The sequence below is a fragment of the Colletotrichum tamarilloi genome (genome assembly GCF_030869305.1).
Source record: "Colletotrichum tamarilloi strain Tom-12 chromosome Unknown Scaffold_25.1, whole genome shotgun sequence".
NCBI classification, from domain to species: Eukaryota; Fungi; Ascomycota; class Sordariomycetes; order Glomerellales; family Glomerellaceae; genus Colletotrichum; species Colletotrichum tamarilloi.
In genome coordinates this window covers 186,172-204,973 of record NW_026849408.1, presented here as the reverse complement: position 1 = coordinate 204,973, position 18,802 = coordinate 186,172, and the positions used below count along the sequence as shown (strand labels likewise).

The 18,802-nt window shown below is 55.4% G+C and overlaps 7 protein-coding genes across 7 annotated transcripts; 2 read left to right on the top strand and 5 right to left on the bottom strand.

Moving 5' to 3' along the window:
- Positions 1-251: 251 nt before the first annotated feature.
- Positions 252-2,387, top strand: CTAM01_07776 (WD domain-containing protein; the record flags this gene model as incomplete). The annotated part of the gene is made up of 2 exons (XM_060523797.1): positions 252-374; positions 426-2,387. The coding sequence occupies 2 exons, from the start codon at positions 252-254 to the stop codon at positions 2,385-2,387; spliced, it is 2,085 nt and encodes a 694-aa protein (XP_060381544.1).
- A 655-nt stretch (positions 2,388-3,042) lies between these two features.
- CTAM01_07775 (aldo/keto reductase) lies at positions 3,043-4,032 on the bottom strand (the record flags this gene model as incomplete). Its single annotated transcript, XM_060523796.1, has 1 exon — positions 3,043-4,032. One exon carries the CDS (start codon positions 4,030-4,032, stop codon positions 3,043-3,045), a length of 990 nt encoding a protein of 329 aa, XP_060381543.1.
- A 1,103-nt stretch (positions 4,033-5,135) lies between these two features.
- CTAM01_07774 (uncharacterized protein) lies at positions 5,136-6,578 on the bottom strand (the record flags this gene model as incomplete). Its single annotated transcript, XM_060523795.1, has 1 exon — positions 5,136-6,578. The coding sequence occupies one exon, from the start codon at positions 6,576-6,578 to the stop codon at positions 5,136-5,138; it is 1,443 nt and encodes a 480-aa protein (XP_060381542.1).
- A 323-nt stretch (positions 6,579-6,901) lies between these two features.
- Positions 6,902-10,165, bottom strand: CTAM01_07773 (CAP-Gly domain-containing protein; the record flags this gene model as incomplete). Its single annotated transcript, XM_060523794.1, has 6 exons — positions 6,902-8,093; positions 8,153-8,549; positions 8,615-8,716; positions 8,794-8,830; positions 9,148-9,896; positions 10,042-10,165. The coding sequence occupies 6 exons, from the start codon at positions 10,163-10,165 to the stop codon at positions 6,902-6,904; spliced, it is 2,601 nt and encodes an 866-aa protein (XP_060381541.1).
- Positions 10,166-10,955: 790 nt separating this feature from the next.
- On the top strand, positions 10,956-13,106 carry CTAM01_07772 (uncharacterized protein; the record flags this gene model as incomplete). The annotated part of the gene is made up of 2 exons (XM_060523793.1): positions 10,956-11,459; positions 11,490-13,106. The coding sequence occupies 2 exons, from the start codon at positions 10,956-10,958 to the stop codon at positions 13,104-13,106; spliced, it is 2,121 nt and encodes a 706-aa protein (XP_060381540.1).
- Positions 13,107-13,467: 361 nt separating this feature from the next.
- On the bottom strand, positions 13,468-14,754 carry CTAM01_07771 (casein kinase II beta 2 subunit; the record flags this gene model as incomplete). Its single annotated transcript, XM_060523792.1, has 1 exon — positions 13,468-14,754. One exon carries the CDS (start codon positions 14,752-14,754, stop codon positions 13,468-13,470), a length of 1,287 nt encoding a protein of 428 aa, XP_060381539.1.
- A 1,973-nt stretch (positions 14,755-16,727) lies between these two features.
- Positions 16,728-18,206, bottom strand: CTAM01_07770 (phosphatidylinositol-specific phospholipase C; the record flags this gene model as incomplete). The annotated part of the gene is made up of 1 exon (XM_060523791.1): positions 16,728-18,206. The coding sequence occupies one exon, from the start codon at positions 18,204-18,206 to the stop codon at positions 16,728-16,730; it is 1,479 nt and encodes a 492-aa protein (XP_060381538.1).
- Positions 18,207-18,802: the final 596 nt, after the last annotated feature.

Genomic DNA, 18,802 nt, shown 5'->3' with positions numbered 1-18,802 from the left:
CGCGACTGGACAACGCGCATGGAAAGGGAATCCCCATCAAACCGAACGTCGCTGCGGTTGCCAAACACTGTCACAGGCATCCGACATCGTCAACAAAAAGGCAGCTCCTATTTGACCTTTGTGCACCCGGCTCTCGGCCTCACCTGCGATCTCTCGACTCTACCTACCTGATTTTGCAACGTCAGTGTCTGCCCCGCGACAATCCACCCCACAGTCGGCCAGTCCCGCGATGGGATTAAGGAGAAGACAAAATGCAACAGCGACGAGATGAAATCCTCGCAAAGAAGGCTAAGCTTGCGGAGCTTAAGCGACAGAGAGAGCTTCGTGCAACTCAGGCAACAGCAAGCCGGCAAAGTGCAGGAAGCCCGGGCGACGTGAGATGAGCCGGTCCCTTCACCGATGCAATCTGCTGATGTGTTGTATAGCTGGTCTCCCCCATCCCAGGCCGAGCCGAGAACCGCCGCGACATCGAAACCTTGATCAACAGTTTGGTGGGAGAAAGTCGACCTGGATCAACGACGGGAGGAGCTGCGTCACCGGCCCGTAGGGGAAGCCGGCCCAACAGCGTCCTCAGCGCAGGAGAGTTGAGTACTGCAACATCGGAGTTCGCAACCCCCGCCAATGGCCAACCAACTCCGGCCCCAGCTCCTGTTGCAACTCCTGTGCAGCTGAGTCTGACGACGGCACCGCTCACGACTATTTACGAAGTTCCCCCATCTCCTGTCAAGGAAGTGCACTCATACAGCAAGGGAGTGCAAACGGCGGAAGCATGGACTTCGCCAACCCGACCCAGAGCCCAGTCACTCTCCGATACCGAAGACATCCCTCCGATCACGTCGACGCCCAGCAAGAGACTGAGCCGAAGGCAGCGGGATCGCGAAGAAGAGCTGCGACAGGACATTCGAAAGGAGGTGGAAGAGGAGCTCAAGGCCTCGCTGGATCTGGTCAAGGACGGTGTGATTCCGAGCGACACCCCGGCGAAGGCGAATTATCCTATGCGTAAGCTTACTGCCGAGGAGCTGGAAGCTGTGACTGGCGCCCCCGACTTTTCTGAATTCTTGGAGAAATCTACGAAGGTGATCGAAAGAGCTCTTGATCAGGAATACGATATTCTCACAGATTACGCCCTCCAAGGTCAAGATGTGGATGACGATGACGATGATAGCGGCAACGTTGGTGGCAAAGGTCGGCGGAGAGTCAAGGAGGTAGCCCAGTTCTTCGATGAAAGATGGTCGAAGAAACGCATGATCAGCAGCATCGACTTCTCACATCATCATTCTGAGCTGATGCTGGCATCGTACACCAAAAACCCAACTGCACCACACGAGCCGGATGGTCTGGTCCAAGTCTGGAGCTTGGCTCTGCGTGACAGACCAGAGTATGTTTTTCACGCACAGTCTGATGTTCTCACAGCGAAATTCTCCCCTTATCACCAAAACCTCATTATCGGTGGCACTTACAGCGGCCAAGTACTGCTGTGGGATATGAGAGCAAAGTCGGCACCCGTCCAGAAGACGCCACTTACAGGATACGGCCACACGCACCCCATCTATTCGGTCGATATCGTGGGTACTCAAAACGCCAACAACATCATTTCAACTTCTACGGACGGTGTTGTCTGCGGCTGGAGCATGGACGTCTTTGCCCAGCCGCAAGAGCTGTTGGAGCTCAAGGCACCGCCCGGTTACAAGTTGGACGATATCAGCCCGACCTCTTTAGCGTTTCCCCAAACGGATCCTACGTTTTTCCTCGTTGGCAGTGAGGAGGGCACTATTTTCCCTTGCCACAGATACGACCGAGCCGGCGCAAAGGCCGGAGTTGATGCTCGTGTCAGCTACAAGGGACACACGGCACCGGTCATGTCGGTGGACTTCCATCCTGCCCGCGGTCCTGTGGATCTTGGTGACTTGGTTCTCTCATCTTCTCTCGACTGGAGCGTCAGACTGTGGAAGGTTCGCGCACCCGCGGCGACATCGACAGCAGGTGTTGAGCCGACTGTTTCACCTCTTATCGACTTTGTGCGAGAAGACGTGGTATATGATGCACAATGGTCGCCGATCAAGCCCAGTGTTTTCGCCCTGGTTGATGGGGCAGGCTGGCTCGAGCTATGGGACATCACAGTGGAGACTGAGGAGCCTGTCGCGAGAATATCCCCGAGCTCTCGCAAGGATGGTAGAACGATGCTTGCCAAGAGCTTGAACAAGGTTGTGTGGGAGCCTTCCGAGGGCAAGCGTCTGGCTACGGGAGGTATCGACGGAGTCTTGACCGTGTTCGAGGTGGCGTCTGGCCTAGGAGGAAGAGACGACCTCAAGGCGGAGGAGTGGACAAACGTGAAGAAGCTGGTCAATAGGGTTGAGGCTCACGGTTTGAATGGAGCGATGGTGTAGAAGCCAACTTCTCTTCGTGTACCTTCTGGGGCGAGAGCCACTATATTCGATTTGTTGGTAAAAGGCGCGTTGCTGTATACCCTGATACCGTGTTGTTGTTGAGCCTATCAATCTACTTCTTGAAGACTACACTCCTTGCGCCGTCCACTGACCGAACTGCTGTGATACTCATTATGTACAAGTAGCCATCGGTTGAGGTATCCGTCAAGTAAGTGGAAACCAAGAGCATCCACCATCTCGGTTGGCCGCCTAGGAATTGAGGATAGCTTGCTTAGTCATCGTATACATAAATGTCCTTGGCCAGACAAGAACTTTTTTCTTCCGACACTGCATCCCTCTCACCCAAGTCCAACCACAATATTTTGCGAAGCCGAAAGCTTCGGACTACAAATGGTAAGTTGCAACGTACTATTCTTATTGCTTTGATACCCAATGGCACAATGATGATCAAAAAAGAATTCTGCAATTCTGAAGACCTCCGGGTCGTTCTGTGGATAAAATCTTCGCCTTACTAGCAACACTGAGCCCGCTTCTCTAAGCTTTTCTTCATTCAAAACATTCAAGCTACGCTCAGGGACATGTCAAGCTAACGTTTGGGACAAAAGATTTGACTAGTTTTTGAGAATGCTTTCTGTATATGGCTTACTTCAATGTCTTAGGTGTTGACGGGGGCACCGTCGGGGTAGCGGCCACCTGCGACCTCGAACTTGGCCAGCGTCGCGTCAATCTCTGCCATCTCCTCCTCGGTGAGTTCCACCAATTTTGCATTCTCCGTGACCCTCACCGCCGTCGTAGCACCCGGGATGGGAATGATCTCGGGCACGTCGGGCCTCTTGGAGAGGGCGACGACCCAGCCGATGGCTAGCTGTGCGGGCGTGACGCCCTTCTTCTTGGCCAGCGCCTCGACCTGCTCCACGAGCTTGATGTTGATGTCGAACGTGTCGGGCTGGAAGCGGGGCATGTGCCGCCTCATGTCGCCCTGGGGAATGTCGTCGAGCGACTTGACCTCGCCCGTGAGCATGCCACGACCGATGGGCGAGTAGGCGATGATGGGGATGCCGTACTGCGCGCACGCGGCGGCGACGCCGTTGGTTAGGGGTTCGGTCGAGAATAAGCTGAGCTCGACCTCGACGCCGACAATCTTGGCTACCTTGACGGCCTCGTGGATGGTGGCCGCCGAGACTTCGGAGAGGGTGATGCCCCCGACTTTGCCCGTGTCAATGTACTCCTTTTGAATGACGCCGAACGTGACCTCGAGGGGCGTGTTCTTGTCCCGCCGCGCGCACTCGAAGATGTCAACCTTTTTCCTGCCCCCGAGCTGGGAAAGGATCTTGTCGAGAGAGCGGCGGACGTTCTCGGGCGAGCCGTCGGGCTTGAGCTGCGGGAGGATGAGGCCGCCCTTCATACTCAGGACGACCTTGTCGGCGTCCTCGGGGTACTTTGTGAAGTAGCGCTCCAGGAGGGTGCTGCTGTTGTACTCTGGCGTTCCGTAGAATTCCCCGCCGTTCCAAAAGTTGTTGCCGTTGGCGAGGGCGGTGCGCATGGCCTCGAAAGCCTGCTCCTCTGAGCAGGGCTGGGGTCGCCATGTGAGGCCCATGAGGCCGTAGCCGATCTGGCCAACTTCTTGTCCGTTGAGCTCAGGCATGTTTGCGTGCTGCTTTTTGGCGATGTTATGAAAATATGTGTGTAAAAGGAGATGCCGGCTTCCAGTTGCTGAATAATTCGTGAGACTTGAGCTGCGGGGTATGGATGCTGTTATCGAGCTATCGAGATGTAGTGGATATCGAGACTCGAGAGTGGTGTACAGCGAACCTAATCTCTAGACGAAGACGTGGGTTTCTACCATTTATATAATGGTGTTCAAGCCTTCGAGATGATATCACCAGTGTTACCGGTAAAGAGGAGAAGGGAGCTAAGAATTACCTCCTGGCTATCCCCATGTGCAAATGGTAAAACGGTTTCCCGCTTTCACGGAGCAGTCCTACCTAAGGTGCTCAGGTACCCCCTACCTTCAATGACGAATTCGCGGAGACCGAAATGCTTTACACCCCCGCCACGGCACCAAAGCACTTCCTTCCACGGCAGATAGGTTGCCAAAGTGCAGTGTGGGGGTGCAGTAGGTCGTCTGCGCAGGTACCGTACACTGGACGATTAACTGCCTTGGCACGCTTCCATTCGCTGGAGTCTAGACGGGGTTAAGAACCAGTAGACGGATTTAGCATCTACCACAACCCTCGATTCCCGATCGGTCGGAAATGTGAGAAATTCGCTGCGTCCACGGGCTTGGGAGCCTGTGGGATGGACTTAAGCCGCTTACATTATCAACCAGAACTGATGAACGTAACCCTCCAAGCCCGATCGACATGCTGTCAGACGCTTATATTCCTTCCCGCGCGGTAGTCGTCCCGCCGCCTTGCTGGTCTGATATTGAGCGGTGCATTACAGCGTAACGGAGCTTATGCAAGTCCGGCTTCAATATTGGGAATTTTGAGCGAGTCACATTGGACTTGGCAAGTTTACAAGCAAGCTTGACAACGGCTTTTAGCAATTGCGCCTTTGATAGCCGTCATCTCGAACGGAGTGGTCTACGAGAGTCGATTTCCAAGATATCTTGTCCATCACAAGGTGGCTTTCGAAAGAGAAGTACATCAAATTGAGTTGCATTGACTGGACGGTTCATCAATCGTCTACTTCCTAACCAAGTCTATCAAGAAAGACACCTCACACACTAAAGATATTGACCTAGGATCAAATATCAACAAGCTTCTCAACAACCTCGTCAACCTGCCGAATCCTCATTGTCTGACTTTGCATTCGCCCCAAACTCAGTTTCTTCTTACTGCCAATAGCAACAACTGGAGATGACATTGTCGCCTGCGTCCTCTCGACCCGAAACTGCGCGCCACGAAGCTCCCTCGCCATCTTCCTCTCAGCCTTTCCCGGCTTCACCCTAGCAACCTTCCTTGACGACTCAAGAGCCACCGGCGGCGGAGCAGTGTGAGAGACGCCTACTGCCGCCGGAAAGGGGCTGCTGCTGCTCTTCTTTAGACCTGTGGCAACGGTGGCGACAGCAAAGATGCGCGGGTCAATGGTCCCTTCAGCAGGCAAGCCGGCCTGCTTGCGCCACCAGGACGGCAGCTCCGTCATGTTGACGTCCGCGAGCCCCTCGAGCGTCAGGGGCATCTGGTGCGTGTAGCGACACTCGTTGCCCCAGCTGCACTGGCCCGTCTGGCACCAGTGCCGGCAGAGGCTGCCGTCCGGCCGGACTACCTTTTGCTTCCCTGCGGTGAGCTTAGGAGGGGTAGGCTTCGAGGTTCCGGCGGCAATACTGGGGCTGGTTCTGGTGCTGCCGTCACTGCTGTGAGACGACGCCGCCGCCGCTGCTGCGGCCATCTTCAGGGCCTGGGCAGGATGGCGATGGTGGTTGCGAGCAACTGCTTGCTGCTGGATGCGACCAAGCTCGAGCATACGCTCCGCGATCTCGGCATCCGATCTCTCCTTGATGGCGGCCGCAGCCGTGACCGGGACTCGTCGGAGCGGTTTTCGTTTGTCTCTACAGCCGGAGGAGGACTTTGACGAGGAGTCTGGCGCGGAGAGCTCGGCCGAGGAGAAGTTGTCTGTCGAGACCGAGTCTGTGTCGTCTTCGGCCCAGTCGAGGACCCGGGGTGGGAGAGGGGGAGGAGCGAGTAGAGAGACGTCGGTCATGATTTTGGGAGTTGGTTGCGAGGCAGCTGACTTTGAAGATTCAGTGACACCGCCGCGCTTTGTTACATGAGACTGCTTGCCAGCCTTTGCAGCGTCAGGTCCCACTCGCTGGGGTTCGAGAGGGCGGCCAGAATCTCGGCTCTCAGGACTTCCTCCGGTGGGACGATCATGCGCTGGGGATACGAATTGTAGCTGAAAGTGACTCTGCGGCTTGGCGAATGTGCCCAGATTCGACATGCCGGCGGTGTCGTTGATGGCCAGTGTACGTGGCAGGCCGACGATGGTCACATAGTCTGGGAGAAGGTCGACTGGTATGACGGGTACAATAGCCCCTGGGCTGGCGCTTCCCTCGCGAATGATGAAGTGTGTCGGTCGTATCTGAGGGCCATCGTCCGCTTGTGGGCTGTGAATCGAGTGAGACAGGCCCTTCCTGGTGTTGCCAGCGGCTGTGTTGAAAGTAGTGGCGTTGGTGACTTTGGGCGGCATGGTTGGGACGTGTGCTGATTCTAAGGACCTCTCAAGGGTTTCAACCCAAATAAATGGGATATGAGGCTGTTTTAGATGAAGAGGAGATGGGACCGTGAAGTCATATTTCTGTCAGGAGCTCTGTCTTGTCTTATTCTCCGCCCTTCCGTTTGTTGCAATCTTCTGCTCGGCAGGATGCGTACATGCCCATGTCGCTTGTACAGACGCAGCAAACGCAATGATACGCAGTCTAGAGGCTACAAACAGACGACCATACGCAGTCTAGCCGCAATCCATATGCATTATCCCGCGAGACCACTCAAGAGCCAGACCAAAGAAGATAATCATCTATCTTCCACGCGGATGTTGACATCCATTCCATCCACACAGAACCCCAACTGCCTCGGCCCATCCCTAAGCTCAACCTCCCTCTTGACCCATCTACCTCCTCTCGCCTCCTGCGCCCCAGCAGCGCCCTCACCGCTCCTTCCGGTAGCATCTTCCTCGTCGCTGCTATCATCCGCATTCTCCTCATCGTCGAACCCGCCGACGGGATCCCATTCGCCAGTCTCCCACACCAGACGCAGCCGCAGGGGCTCCGCACCAAACAACCGTCCCGCGATCCCCTTGACGGCGTAGACGTCGCAGGATTTGGGGATCGTGGCCGTCTTGGTCACTTGCTGTCCTTCTTCCCGGCTGCCGCCGTCTGTATGTGCTGCCGCTGCCGCGACGTGGGTGAAGTGTACGGTGATGAGACGAGCCTCAAGGTAGGTCGGGTTAATCTCATCGCGTCGGATGACGTCCGGCGCGCCGTAGAGGTCGCAGAGTTCCTTGTAGCGGGCGTGTTGGGCAATGACTTCGGGCTCGGCGGCCTCGGGCACGGAGGCGAGCTGCCTGGCGATGCGGGAGAGGTAAAACATGTCTGCGTTCTCGCGGTCCTTGGGTGAGATTGCTGTGAAGTTGAGGGCCTTGAGGGAGGCGAGACGGCCGATGGTCACCATGTGTGCCTCGTCCGTCGACTTTGTTTGGTTGTCGCCGGCGGCGGCGTCCGGGTCGGGGTGGTCGTAGATTGGGTTGTGGGCGAAACGGAGAGCCGTGAGGCCCGGGAATGAGGTGGGGAGGGCATCTACAAAGGTCCAGCTTGCGACGGCGTTATAGGATATGTCTAGATACTGCAGACTCGTTGAAAATGTCGGGACCGGGCCGGAAGGAGAGGAGATGGTGGCGATGCTGTTGCCCTTGAGGTGGAGGTTGCGGAGGGACTCTAGGGATGACAGAGCCGCGATGTCAGAGAGTGATGTGAACTCGTTGAATTCGAGATCCAAGGTCGTGAGGGTAGCAGCGAGCGATCCGAACGAGACGCTGGGCAGCACGGTCAACTGGTTCAAGCTGCAGCTCCAGGTCTCGAGGGACGGGAATTTGCGAGCAAGACCGCAGAGCGCTTCCCAGCTCAACAGTGTCTCCTCAAGCTCCAGCTCAGTCACTTTTGCAAAGGCCTGCGTTTCTCCCGTCTCGATGACTCGGAAGCGGTTACCACTGGGAACAAGTCAGTCTCAAAGCTGATCAAAAAGACGAAGAAAAGCCTCAAAACGTACTTTAGTCTCAGACTTTTCAAGCCGTCCAGCTCCTGACAGATCTTGATCACCTGGTCAAACTCCTCAAACAGGTTCCTGCTGATATCCAGCTCGTAAATGAGGGGGCTCGTCTCCTTGATGCTCTTGTCCCCGTCCACGACGTCCGACTGGATGCGCGTGCCGTCGAGAATCACAATGGTCAAGTCCTCGACGCGCGCGAGCTGCCGGCGGATCTTGTCGAAGCCGACCTCCTCAGCAGGTTTCTTGCCAAAGAAGACGATCTGCTGAATCTCCGCCTCGCGCTTCGCGACCGCCTCAGAGGCATACTTGCCGTGTAACGCGGCGACGAAGCTCTGCGCAGCGTCGGCGCGGCGGGTTGGCCGCACGAATGAAGCGGCGGTGGGGGCTTTTGAGAGACCTGGCGGCCACAGTTAGAGACTTGACTGTCGGCGCAACGACACAAGAGGGGGCAAATGAGCTAACATGAAAAGTATCGGACGTCTTTATGTTGGCCATCGTGTTTCCCGCGTCCGGTGTCGTCCCATTCTACGCCCAGCCAGCTGCCTGACGTGCCAGCGACGGGTCCTATGTAGCGGACAGTGCAAAGTGCATTATCGTAAGACAGGCGCTGACCAACGTAATTACTTGACGACATTTTTTACCCAGCAAGTTGTCGTCACCGCTGAGATGTCCAAAATGCTATGCGCATTTTTTTGTGTACTTGGTTCGGTGCTCTGAGGTACCTAGTGGGCAGGCAGCAGAATGATCCACGAGATTCGAGTAGGTGAGCTCTTTCGCTGTAGCTGATCCGGGACGTCAAAATTGTTAGTGAGCGCAAGAGTGGTCATCAATACCAAGCACCAACATGCCAACAACCACACTACAGCGAAAGAGTCTCAAAGTGTTTGAAGGTGATTTTATGACGTTATAGAATGCTGTGCTTGAATCTGAACTGTAATGTTCCAAAATTTCATCCAAAATCCATTATTTTACAACTTCGACTTGGGGGACTCCACAATCTTCAACAGCGCGCGACCGTTGCTCAGAACGATCTTTCCGCCCTCGACCTTGGTCTGGAAGCGAACTTCTTCCCATCCATCCTTGACATCGCCTGTCCTCCAGGCGTCTGTCACCAGCTTGTCACCAGGCATGACGGGGCTGGCGAAGCGCGCCTGGTACTCCTTGATGTTGGCAGGATCACTGCCACCGAGCGCCTTCAGCAGACCGTGGGCGGTCGAGTTCCAGGAGTACAGTCCGTGCATGATAGCTCCGGGGAAGCCCATCTTCTTGCCGGGCTCGGGGGTCGCGTGCAGGGGGTTGTAATCTCCATTGAGGCGGTAGAGGAGCGCTGACTCCTTGTTCGTAGCCTGGGAGAAGGTGGCATCAGGCTTCTTGTCCTTCGGGGGAGGGAAGTTCTCGGTCGCGGGGCCCTTGGGGCCGCCCCAGTTGCCCTGGGCGATGTAGAAGCTGCTGGTGATGACGCTGGCGTAGACCTCGTTGCTGGGAAGCTCTACCAGGTCGGTCTGGGTCTCGACGACGGAGCCGGGACGGCCCTTATCGTAAACACCGAGAACCTTGGTTCGGACTTCGAACTTCTTGCCGGCCGAAGTGGGGGGGATGGTCTTGTGAAGCACAATCTTGCGCTGGCCATCGACGACGCGGCGGGCATCGAACGAAGGAACGTTGGGGATCTGGACGGCCTTCTGGGCGGCGTAGAAGTCGACAACCTCCTGGGTGTCGCCCTTGAATGCTGGCTCGGTGTTAGCTGGGTTGATCGCAGTGTCGATTGAGGCGATGGAGCTCACTGAGAATAAGAGGGTAGGTAGGGAAGACGGCGAAGTTGGGGTGAAGCTCCTATTGGCAAACGGTCAGCAATCAACAGTCATAAAAGTCAGATGAGAGGAGAAAACTTGCATAGAGGAAGTGAAGCTCGTCGTCGGTAGCACCAATGGTGTTCGCAAAGAGCAGCACATCGCGCTTGACCCAGGAAACGGGCTGGCGGGGGTACTCGAATCCGACACCGGGGCCGCTCATTGTGAAGTTTTCTGTAGAAATACGTGTGATGTACAGCTAGCGATACAGAGCGAGTCTGAATTGCAATTGGAAAAGAAAAGGCGGGGAGACGTGAGCAGACTTGCACCTCGGCCGAGCTCTGGGGAATTCGCGACGGTTTTAACAGGCGATGGCCAAGCTGCCCTCGGCGTAGCTGATGGTCAGCTAACCGGCCAGCTAACCGGACAGAGAGGGCAGCTCCAGTGGCAGTGAAACCCAGGGCCGCCAATGCCGAGGTTCAAATGTGGGGGTGGAGTTGCGCCATCTTGGGCTTTACCCCGGATCTCAACTTCGGGATCTACTGTGTCAGGGACACCGAATTGCAGGGTCTAGAGGAGGCTAGTGTGGATAATTCTCTCGATGTATCAGTAATCTGAGTGATCATGGCTCGTGTTGTTGGAAAACCTCACATGGCAGATTAGAAGAAGCTTCCGTTGCCGTTTTCTCGAGGTGCAGCGTCCCTTTGCTGCTACTTAGCGTCGGGGGTCGGCAGGTGTCAACACCGACTACCTGCCTGGGGATGGAGCTCTCGAATGGTGGAAGGTGCCTTCCTTCACCGAACAGGCGGGAGCTCCTTTCTTCACCTCACCTCACCTGCAGGTCCTTTAACCAACTTTTTCTTTCCGCGTCCCCATCCTCGGCCTAGCAAAAACTTCTACTTTGCATCACCCAGACCATATCGAGTCAAGCGAGCAACCATTGCACTATCACCCAAATCATTCCCACTTCATCGCCGCGTTACTCGTGTAAGGTAGGCTTACACGAAGTCACGATGGCGCCCCCAAAAGCCGCCCAGCTACAAAAGGGTCGCGATTTCGACTTGGCCAAGCCCTTTGACAAAGATACTCGAAGGATCTTGCAAAAGACCGCCGCCGACCTAATACGCAAGAGAGGCAAAATCAACAGCAAGATGACGATGGCATTGGAGCGTCCCACTCAGTCTAGCGATGTCCAGGATCAGCAAGACTTTCTACTTCAGCTCTCACTCCGCGAGAAGGCCAAAGAGAAAAAGTTCATCCGCCGCCAGACCAAAGTCCTGGAAGGAAGACAGAAGATGCTGGACATGGATCCTTCGGACGCTAGAGAGAGGGATATCGACCTACTCAAAAGCCTTCTGTCGAAATTGAGAGACGAATCCAGCACCTCAAGCGAGGGACTTAAGCACAAATCAAAGAATGGCGATGTTTCTTCCGTTGAGTGGGACACTGAAGATTCGGAAGACGACAATGACGATTACCATAGCGCTCTCGAGAATGATCTTAGTGCCAGTCCTCTTGTGCCGGACGCTATCAGCACCAAGTCCTAGAAGGACAAGGATGTCGCGGTGATTGGCAGTACTAAGAAGGAGAAGCGAAAGCGCGACGATGATACACCTCAATCCTCCAAGAAGTTGAAGAACGGTCATTTCGGCAAGGATAACCAGCTACAGGGAGTAAAGGCTCAGCACGACGGTGACAGCAAGCGCAAGAAGAAGCACAAAAAGTCCAAGAGCATCTCACTCAATGAGATGAGTACCGAGGACCAACACGATATCCCGAAGGCCAATTCACATAGCATTACAACTAATGACGTCGAGCATGCCGAGGACACCGGTTCTGGTACTGATGTCGCAAAGGGACTGAAAAAGACGAAGAAGAAGAAGTCCTCCAAGTCCAAGTCCAAGTCCAAGTTCAAGTCGGCCACAGCTCATCCCATCGAGCACGGAAACGGAGCTGATGTTAGCGAGGTTTCACCTGTTCACCAGAAGGCCGAGGGCCAGAAGAACGCGTCTGCGTCTACAGCCGAGGTGAAGGGAAAGGAGCTTAAGAAGAAGCACAAGAAGTCTCGTTCCAGTGCTCTCGCTGATGTCGATAAAGAGGAGCAGGAGCACGGTTCTGAGGCTGTCCCCACCCCTGAAGTATTCGAGAGGAAGGACACGCATGTTCTCGTTCACGAGGCGAAGAACGGCAAGAAAAAGAAGAAGCAGAAGAAGACTAAGCATGCAGAGTTTTCTCATGCTGTCACAGTTATCGACGATGTCGATGAACACGAGCACCTGAGTGTGGCTGAAGCCAGCCCTGGAGGTGAGGACGCCAAGGATGGCGAGGTATTCCAGAAATACAAGAAACCCAAGAAGGTAGGACACGTCTCGGGCAATGTTGTCGCCAAGGACGACAAAGCCAATACTGAGCAAGACACACTGGTTCATAATGCAAAGGTCGATGAGCCCACGACCATCGAGGGAAAGAAGAGAAAGAAACTGCGAAGCACATCGCTCTCAATCGCCGAGAAGGATGAACAGTCCGCCTCGCCAGACAAGATTAAGGATACCAAGACCTCCGTCGACGGCCCACAGAAGGCGATGTCGTCCCCCAGCACAGCGTTGAAAGAACCTACTCGCATCCCTATTCCCGCCACTCCGGACAATCGCGGATCTTTCATCCGCACAGCTGGCCGTACGCCCTTTAACCCCTTCTTGAACTTGAAGCCGCACAGCGTTCAGCATCCTGCGCCTAGCTTCGTTCCTGAGAAGTCGCCGAAATCTCCTGGCGGCCAGGTCTGGGTTCTTGACACCACTGGATCGCGCAAGCAGAACAAGAATCATGAGGACGACGCGAAGAGCGTAACCATGACCATTGGCAAAGTTGATACTCCACACAAGTTCGATCAGGGTTCCCCGACGCCCCCTCCCAAGAAGGAGCAGAAGAAGCGAGGACGACCCAAGAAGGTCAAGGAGCCTCTTGCCCCTGTGAGCCCTCACCGTGCGGGTTCCTCTGCCAAGGCAACAACCCCACGTGCCCGTGCCAGCAGCGACCTTGCTGCGCTTTTGGGCAGCCCTAAGCGAGCCAAGAAGCTCCAGAAGGTGCTCAAGGAGGATAAGGCAATGCTCGAGCAAGAGAAGAAGAGCTGGTACAAGGCAGTGGGCCTGGATTACGAGGGCTAAGTATTGTTCGCCAATCTCTGGATGTAGATTGTATTGGCTCGCAGTATTGCGCAAAAAGCATCGTCCCAAAGTTAAATGCCAACAGAATGCGCCTAAGGAGGTCTGCGGGGTTGCTTTCTAAGTGTATGGATAGGAGATGAGGGCAATTCAAGACATATCATTTATGACGTCCACCGTGTGACGATGCACTACTGAATAGTGACTTGGCCTTGATGTGGATATAAGAAATCTCATTTCACTACTCGGCTATTTCGTGAGGCCAGAGTCCCATGTTATTATACAAAGAGCGTAGATCCTTACATCGCCCAGAACCCAATCTGCGGCTTCGACCGTTGACGAAAACACAAAGAAGACCCACCCGTTAAAAACGTCCCTTATTGCGGTCACACTCCTCCAGGAATCTGTATATGCCCTCAAGTCCCTCATACCCATCAGAGCAGTCCTCACTGGTCTTGGGGGTGGGCGATAAGCTTTCGTATCCCTCGGGGTCTGACATCCAAGAGCGCTCTTCCATCTCGTCCATGAACGCCTCTTCCAGGTCGACATCGATGCCGGAGAGCGACCGCAGTGAACCGCCGGGCGAAGTGATGGTCTTGACGTCGTCGTCAGGAGCGTATGGGAATTGAAGCGCCATCGGGACGCCATTCTCGATTTCAAAATCGGCGTCTTGACCAACAATACCGCGTTGAACGCCAGCATCATCGCACAGCCGCTCGACGGTCTCAGCGTCAACTCCAGGGAATCGCACCCGAAGCACATTTTTCTTTTCCATCGTGATTGGCAAATCACCAAATAAGGCAAGCCTCTTCAGGTCTGCGAAAACGACGGCGAGGTCCTTGAGAGCGCGAGCAAAGTCAATGGACAGAACGTCTAGGAAGCCATCCTCGTTGAGGGTGGTGGTGGGGGCCTCGGCGTTAGCGGAGGTGAAACCCGCAGCGGCGGCGGCGGCCAGGGGGCTGAGGGCCGTGACGGTGGGGCTGATGTGGAAGTCGACGAAGGAGCCGGGGTTCCCGCGGGAGGTGGCGCCCATCATCTTGACGTACGCGGCCTGCTCGAGCTCCGAGACGGCGCGGTAGCGCTTGTCGCCGCGAGCGTTGAGGCCGTCGTAGCGTACCCTTTGGCCAGAGAGGCAGAAGGCGCGCATCGCGACGGAGACGTTCTGGATCACTTGCGCGGGCGCCGCGGGCGTGTGAGAGAAGTAGCGGGCCCCACCGCCGACGCTGTAGCCGCCCTGTGTGCGGGCGATGGCACCGCCGGTGAGATTCGGTCGGAGCGTGCTCGCAAAGGGCGCGCGGCCGGTCATTTGGCCCACGCGGCGGGATGTGTTTGAGCTCGGAAACGATGCCCGGCTGAAGCGTGCGCTGCTGCCGCCGGGGCTACCGCTCGTGGAGATCCATCTGCGAACGGTGTTGTTGATGCTCTGGGTCGAGTACCAGCGTCCCGCGCGCTTCTGTCTGAGGAGAGCGGCCGGGTGAATGGGCTGTCGGCCCGTCGGCGTCGTGCGGATGGGGATGTGTGCGAGTTCGCCCTGGACGGCCGGGCGGGTTGCGTTTGCGAGTTTGGTTCGTATCATCTTTGTCGTTCTGGTGATGCCCACGCGGAGGAGGCGTAGGGCTGCTGGAGCCCATATACCCCCCGCGGCAGACATTTTGGCGGGTTTGTTTGGAGTGACTCCTTAGAGATCACGACCGGTAAGGGGAACGTCAAGGTCGAGTCGAACAGTGTCGTGTCTGGAGCTATGTCCTTGGGAAAGGACGGAAACCTGGGGGAGGACGGGAGATCGCGGGGAGCACTTATAAAGAGGGAGGCGATAAGATAGACTTCGCCACCTGAGGTTGTCAGCACAGATTCCCGAAAGCACCGCCACAGCCATGCCAGTGGTCATGTTTCCCGCTAGTCCAAAAGAGGCTAGTGTATCATCTCGAGGTAGGACCCCCACTCTGGACTTTTTTCTTTCCTTTAAATTTTCCACGAAGCTCTTCCAACTGCTGCAGACTTCTCTTTTCCATACTCAACAAGGTCAATCACCAAGACCTTTCTCCCTCTGCCTGCCATTGCGCAGACGCCAGACTGGTGCGCGTCTGGCAGGCATTGGGAATACTTTCAATTGGTAAGTTTGATCTTCTTTGTCTCACGAGAGTTCACCTGGTTTCTTTTGTCTTTTTGCATGATGATTGGAAACAACATTGAACAATCCAAATCAGACCTATTTCCATGGTGTGACACTTTTCTTAGAACTGAGCAAATTCTTGCGCAGCTTCCTGTCTTTTCGCGTCTACGGAGTTGTGGGACCAAAGCTAACGCGCAACAGAATTTTCTCTTATGAATCTTCAATCGCTTCCAAATTTGAAGCCCTTGCTTTTGACACTATTTTCAAAAGGTTCGTTTGCACTTTCCGGTCTCTCCACCCCCCTTTCCCCTTCGCCTCTATATGATGAACACTTCGTACACCATAGGGATTCCTCATGCAGAATACATAATGTTGAATCCGGTGCAATAGTTTCAGCCTTGTCTGATCTAGAGCCAAAATTTTACCTTCTTTTGCTCGCATCTATCCAGGTAGCATCCAAGCTAACATCAGTCGGATAGGTAAATACATATTTTTCAGGGTCCGCCTCGATGCTTTCCTTCCCCCACAAGCAAACACCACAATGAGGAAGATTTGAACGAACGGGCGGACATAAACGAACCTCGATGCCCCTCGCCAGAAACAAACGGAGCGTACAAACTCTGTGGTGTTGGGTGTCGGGGCTTCTTGTTGAGATCGATCGTCAACTGATCGTGGTTACCACTATTTGCTTGTGTTCAAGGTACTCTCTCCTCTGCGTTTGCGCGCAGGAGAGTGGCCTTTGGAAAGCTTGCGTTCATCTGGTTGAGGCTGGCCATGCTGACTGTTCTCGACGCAGGTAAACATTTTTTCCCTCTTCTGTTGCCCAGGCGGCGACCGTGTTCAGTCTCTCGATACTATGATGAGTTGATCAAGTATTCACACTGTTTGACTGGCGCTCACTTCGGTGTTTGCTGGACATGAACGTAATTAACACTTTCTGATATTGAGGTAATTCAAACTCACATCTCACATCTTTTGGACAGCATCACTAACAGCCCGCAGATCGTTCACTTGGTGTTTGCTTCACACATGCCTGACAAGTCGCTGACCCGCGACATAGGTAACTTGCTTGTACTGATGTTTCTCGTTTTGCTTTGATACCCAAATGGTAGGTCTACAATTTTTTTCCGCACTTTTTTCTGTTGCAAGCGCAACGCCCACCGTCTCACGGATGACCTTTTATTAGCTCTAGTACTGAATATCATGAAAGAGAAAACATAAACCGATTCACCTTGGAGAACTGATCGAGACCTGTCATTTTTACATTTTGTTTTGCCATTCCTTTAGCAAAGCACTTCGCTAACATGACAACTTCTAGGAACCTGGACTCTTCAATGAGACCTGATCTATCTTCCTTAGTTTGATGACTTGATAATAATAAAAACATGATATTCTCATCACATTCTTTTCTGTCGCTTCGCTTTCTGATCGTGTAACAATGATGCCTTGCCTCCCTTGATATCCACAACCCTTGCGCCAGTCTCCAATCGCACACTGCGGCACAGACACACCTAGTGCTTGAGCTGCAGACGCGCGTTCATGCCCACGATACACCTGATCAAATCCCAATCGCCGTGCGCGCCAACCCAGTCCGTGACAATGATGCCCGTCGCCGCGTCGCCGACATTGAGCTGGTGCGGGCCCTTGCCCGGCTCGCCGTGGCGTATGCAGAGATACTCGATGACGGCCGGGTTCACTTTGGCGGCGATGCGCTCCGGCCAGCAGGTGGCGTTGAAGAAGTTGCTCGCGCTCAAAAAGTTGACAAAGAAGGGCAGCGGCGGTGCGTCGGCGTTGAAGTCGGGCATGCCGGGGAGGTGGAAGAGCTGCTCGGCGGCGCGCTCGAGCTGGCCGTGGGAGAAGTTGATCTTCTTCTCGACGTTTGTCGACTGGTCGATTTCGTAAAAGTCCTGGACGCGGATGAGGCCGCCGCCGACGGTGCCGTCCTCGCAGTTGTCGGGCCAGTTCTGGGCGTCAATGGCCCAGCCGCGGCCGTCGTGCTCGCCGCGCAGGGGTTCGTCGAGGCCGAAGCGGCGGATGAGCACGATGCGGCCGCGACAGTCGCCAAGGGGCGGGATGCGCGGCTCGACGAACCACCTGTGGGCGTCGCGGCCGACGTAGCGGTCGCGGAGGTAGCGGCTGAGCTGCTCGTCGTTGCCCTTGCCCGTGCCCTCGCGCTTGACGGACATGAGGACCGTCTCGGAAGGGTTGGCGTCCAGATAGGCGTAGATGTCGGAGAGCATGTCGGCAAAGTACTTGTTGCCGGTCAGGGAGATGGGGAAGGCGGAGTGGACGAGGGCGAGATCGTCGTTGTCCTGGGAGACGGAGACTCTGATGTCGAGGAAGCGGACGCCGTTGTCGAGCTGCTCGCGGACGTCGACGGCCTGGCAGCGGACGGAGGGCAGCGCCGTGTAACACGTCGGCGAGTTGTGGGTGCCGGGGATGGAGAGGAGGGGTAGCGGGTATTCGTCGCGCAGCTCGTGCATCCAGGCATTGAGGTTTGCGGACGACATGATGGCGAGGAATGCGCCATTGGCCACGTAGACGGCCGTCAGCTCCAGAGGCGCATCGTCGAGCTTCTTCATGACGGAAGAGCGGTTGGTGGGGCTCGGGGCGTCAATCTCATAACGGTGGCCCTCAATTTCGAACTGGAGACGAACGACATCGTGGTTTCCAATATCTGGTGCGCCAATCTCGGTGCCGCCGATGGCGAATGGCTCGACATGAACATCGACATCCTCGGTCTGGTGGGCATCTCCCTTTGCGTGGGTCTCTTTGGTGGTGAAGTTGGTCGCATTCATGAAGGAGCCAATGGTACCAAAGGTGTTGCCCAGGAAGTCTCCGGTGCGCTTCCTCTCGCCCTCGAAGCGTTCGACACGCTTGAGGGTGACTGGCAGGGCCGTGAGGTTGCGGATGGTGAGGTTCGTCATGGCGGTGGTCTCGAGCAAGGGGGAGGAGGGGGAGGGGAGAAGAAGTGAGAGGCAGTTACCCATCGTGGAGGAGGATTTTCACGGGGGGTTTAGAGCCCCTCGGCGGGCTTCATGTACGCGTGTTCCGGGGTACAGAGCCGTCTTGGAAGGCTTGGGAGGGCCGTTACTTGCATGTAAAATGGGGCTCTTTTGGAGCTGGGCTGACCTACGGCCAAGGAAAGGGCGTTGCAACGGTTGGCTGGGTGGGATTTGAATGTCTCGTCGCGGGATGCATGCCGAGTCGACGCGAGCAAGGTACTTCGTACCTACGGATAGGTAGGCACTGTATGTTCAGCTCAGCTTGACCGGGGCTTCCTCACAGTCACAGCAATGATTCAAGATCGGTAACGCCGCAAGCAGCAAAGATGTCTTTGGTGCGATTGACGTCGCAATATGATGCGCCGTAGCGCTGCTGGTTTGGAGTAGAGCTGGCCGATTAGTGTCCTGAAACTGGACGTGATTCGCCAGCAGTGACAGACAGAAGCTGTTCTTGCAATTGGCGCCGCTTATTGGGCCGTTGTGAGCTGCCAGTTGCGTGTAAGAGCTGAACTCTAGGGTGTTCCTGGTTGTCCTGCAACCTACGCCATGGATTAGCTGGTACCTCACCGTGTTGAGACTAA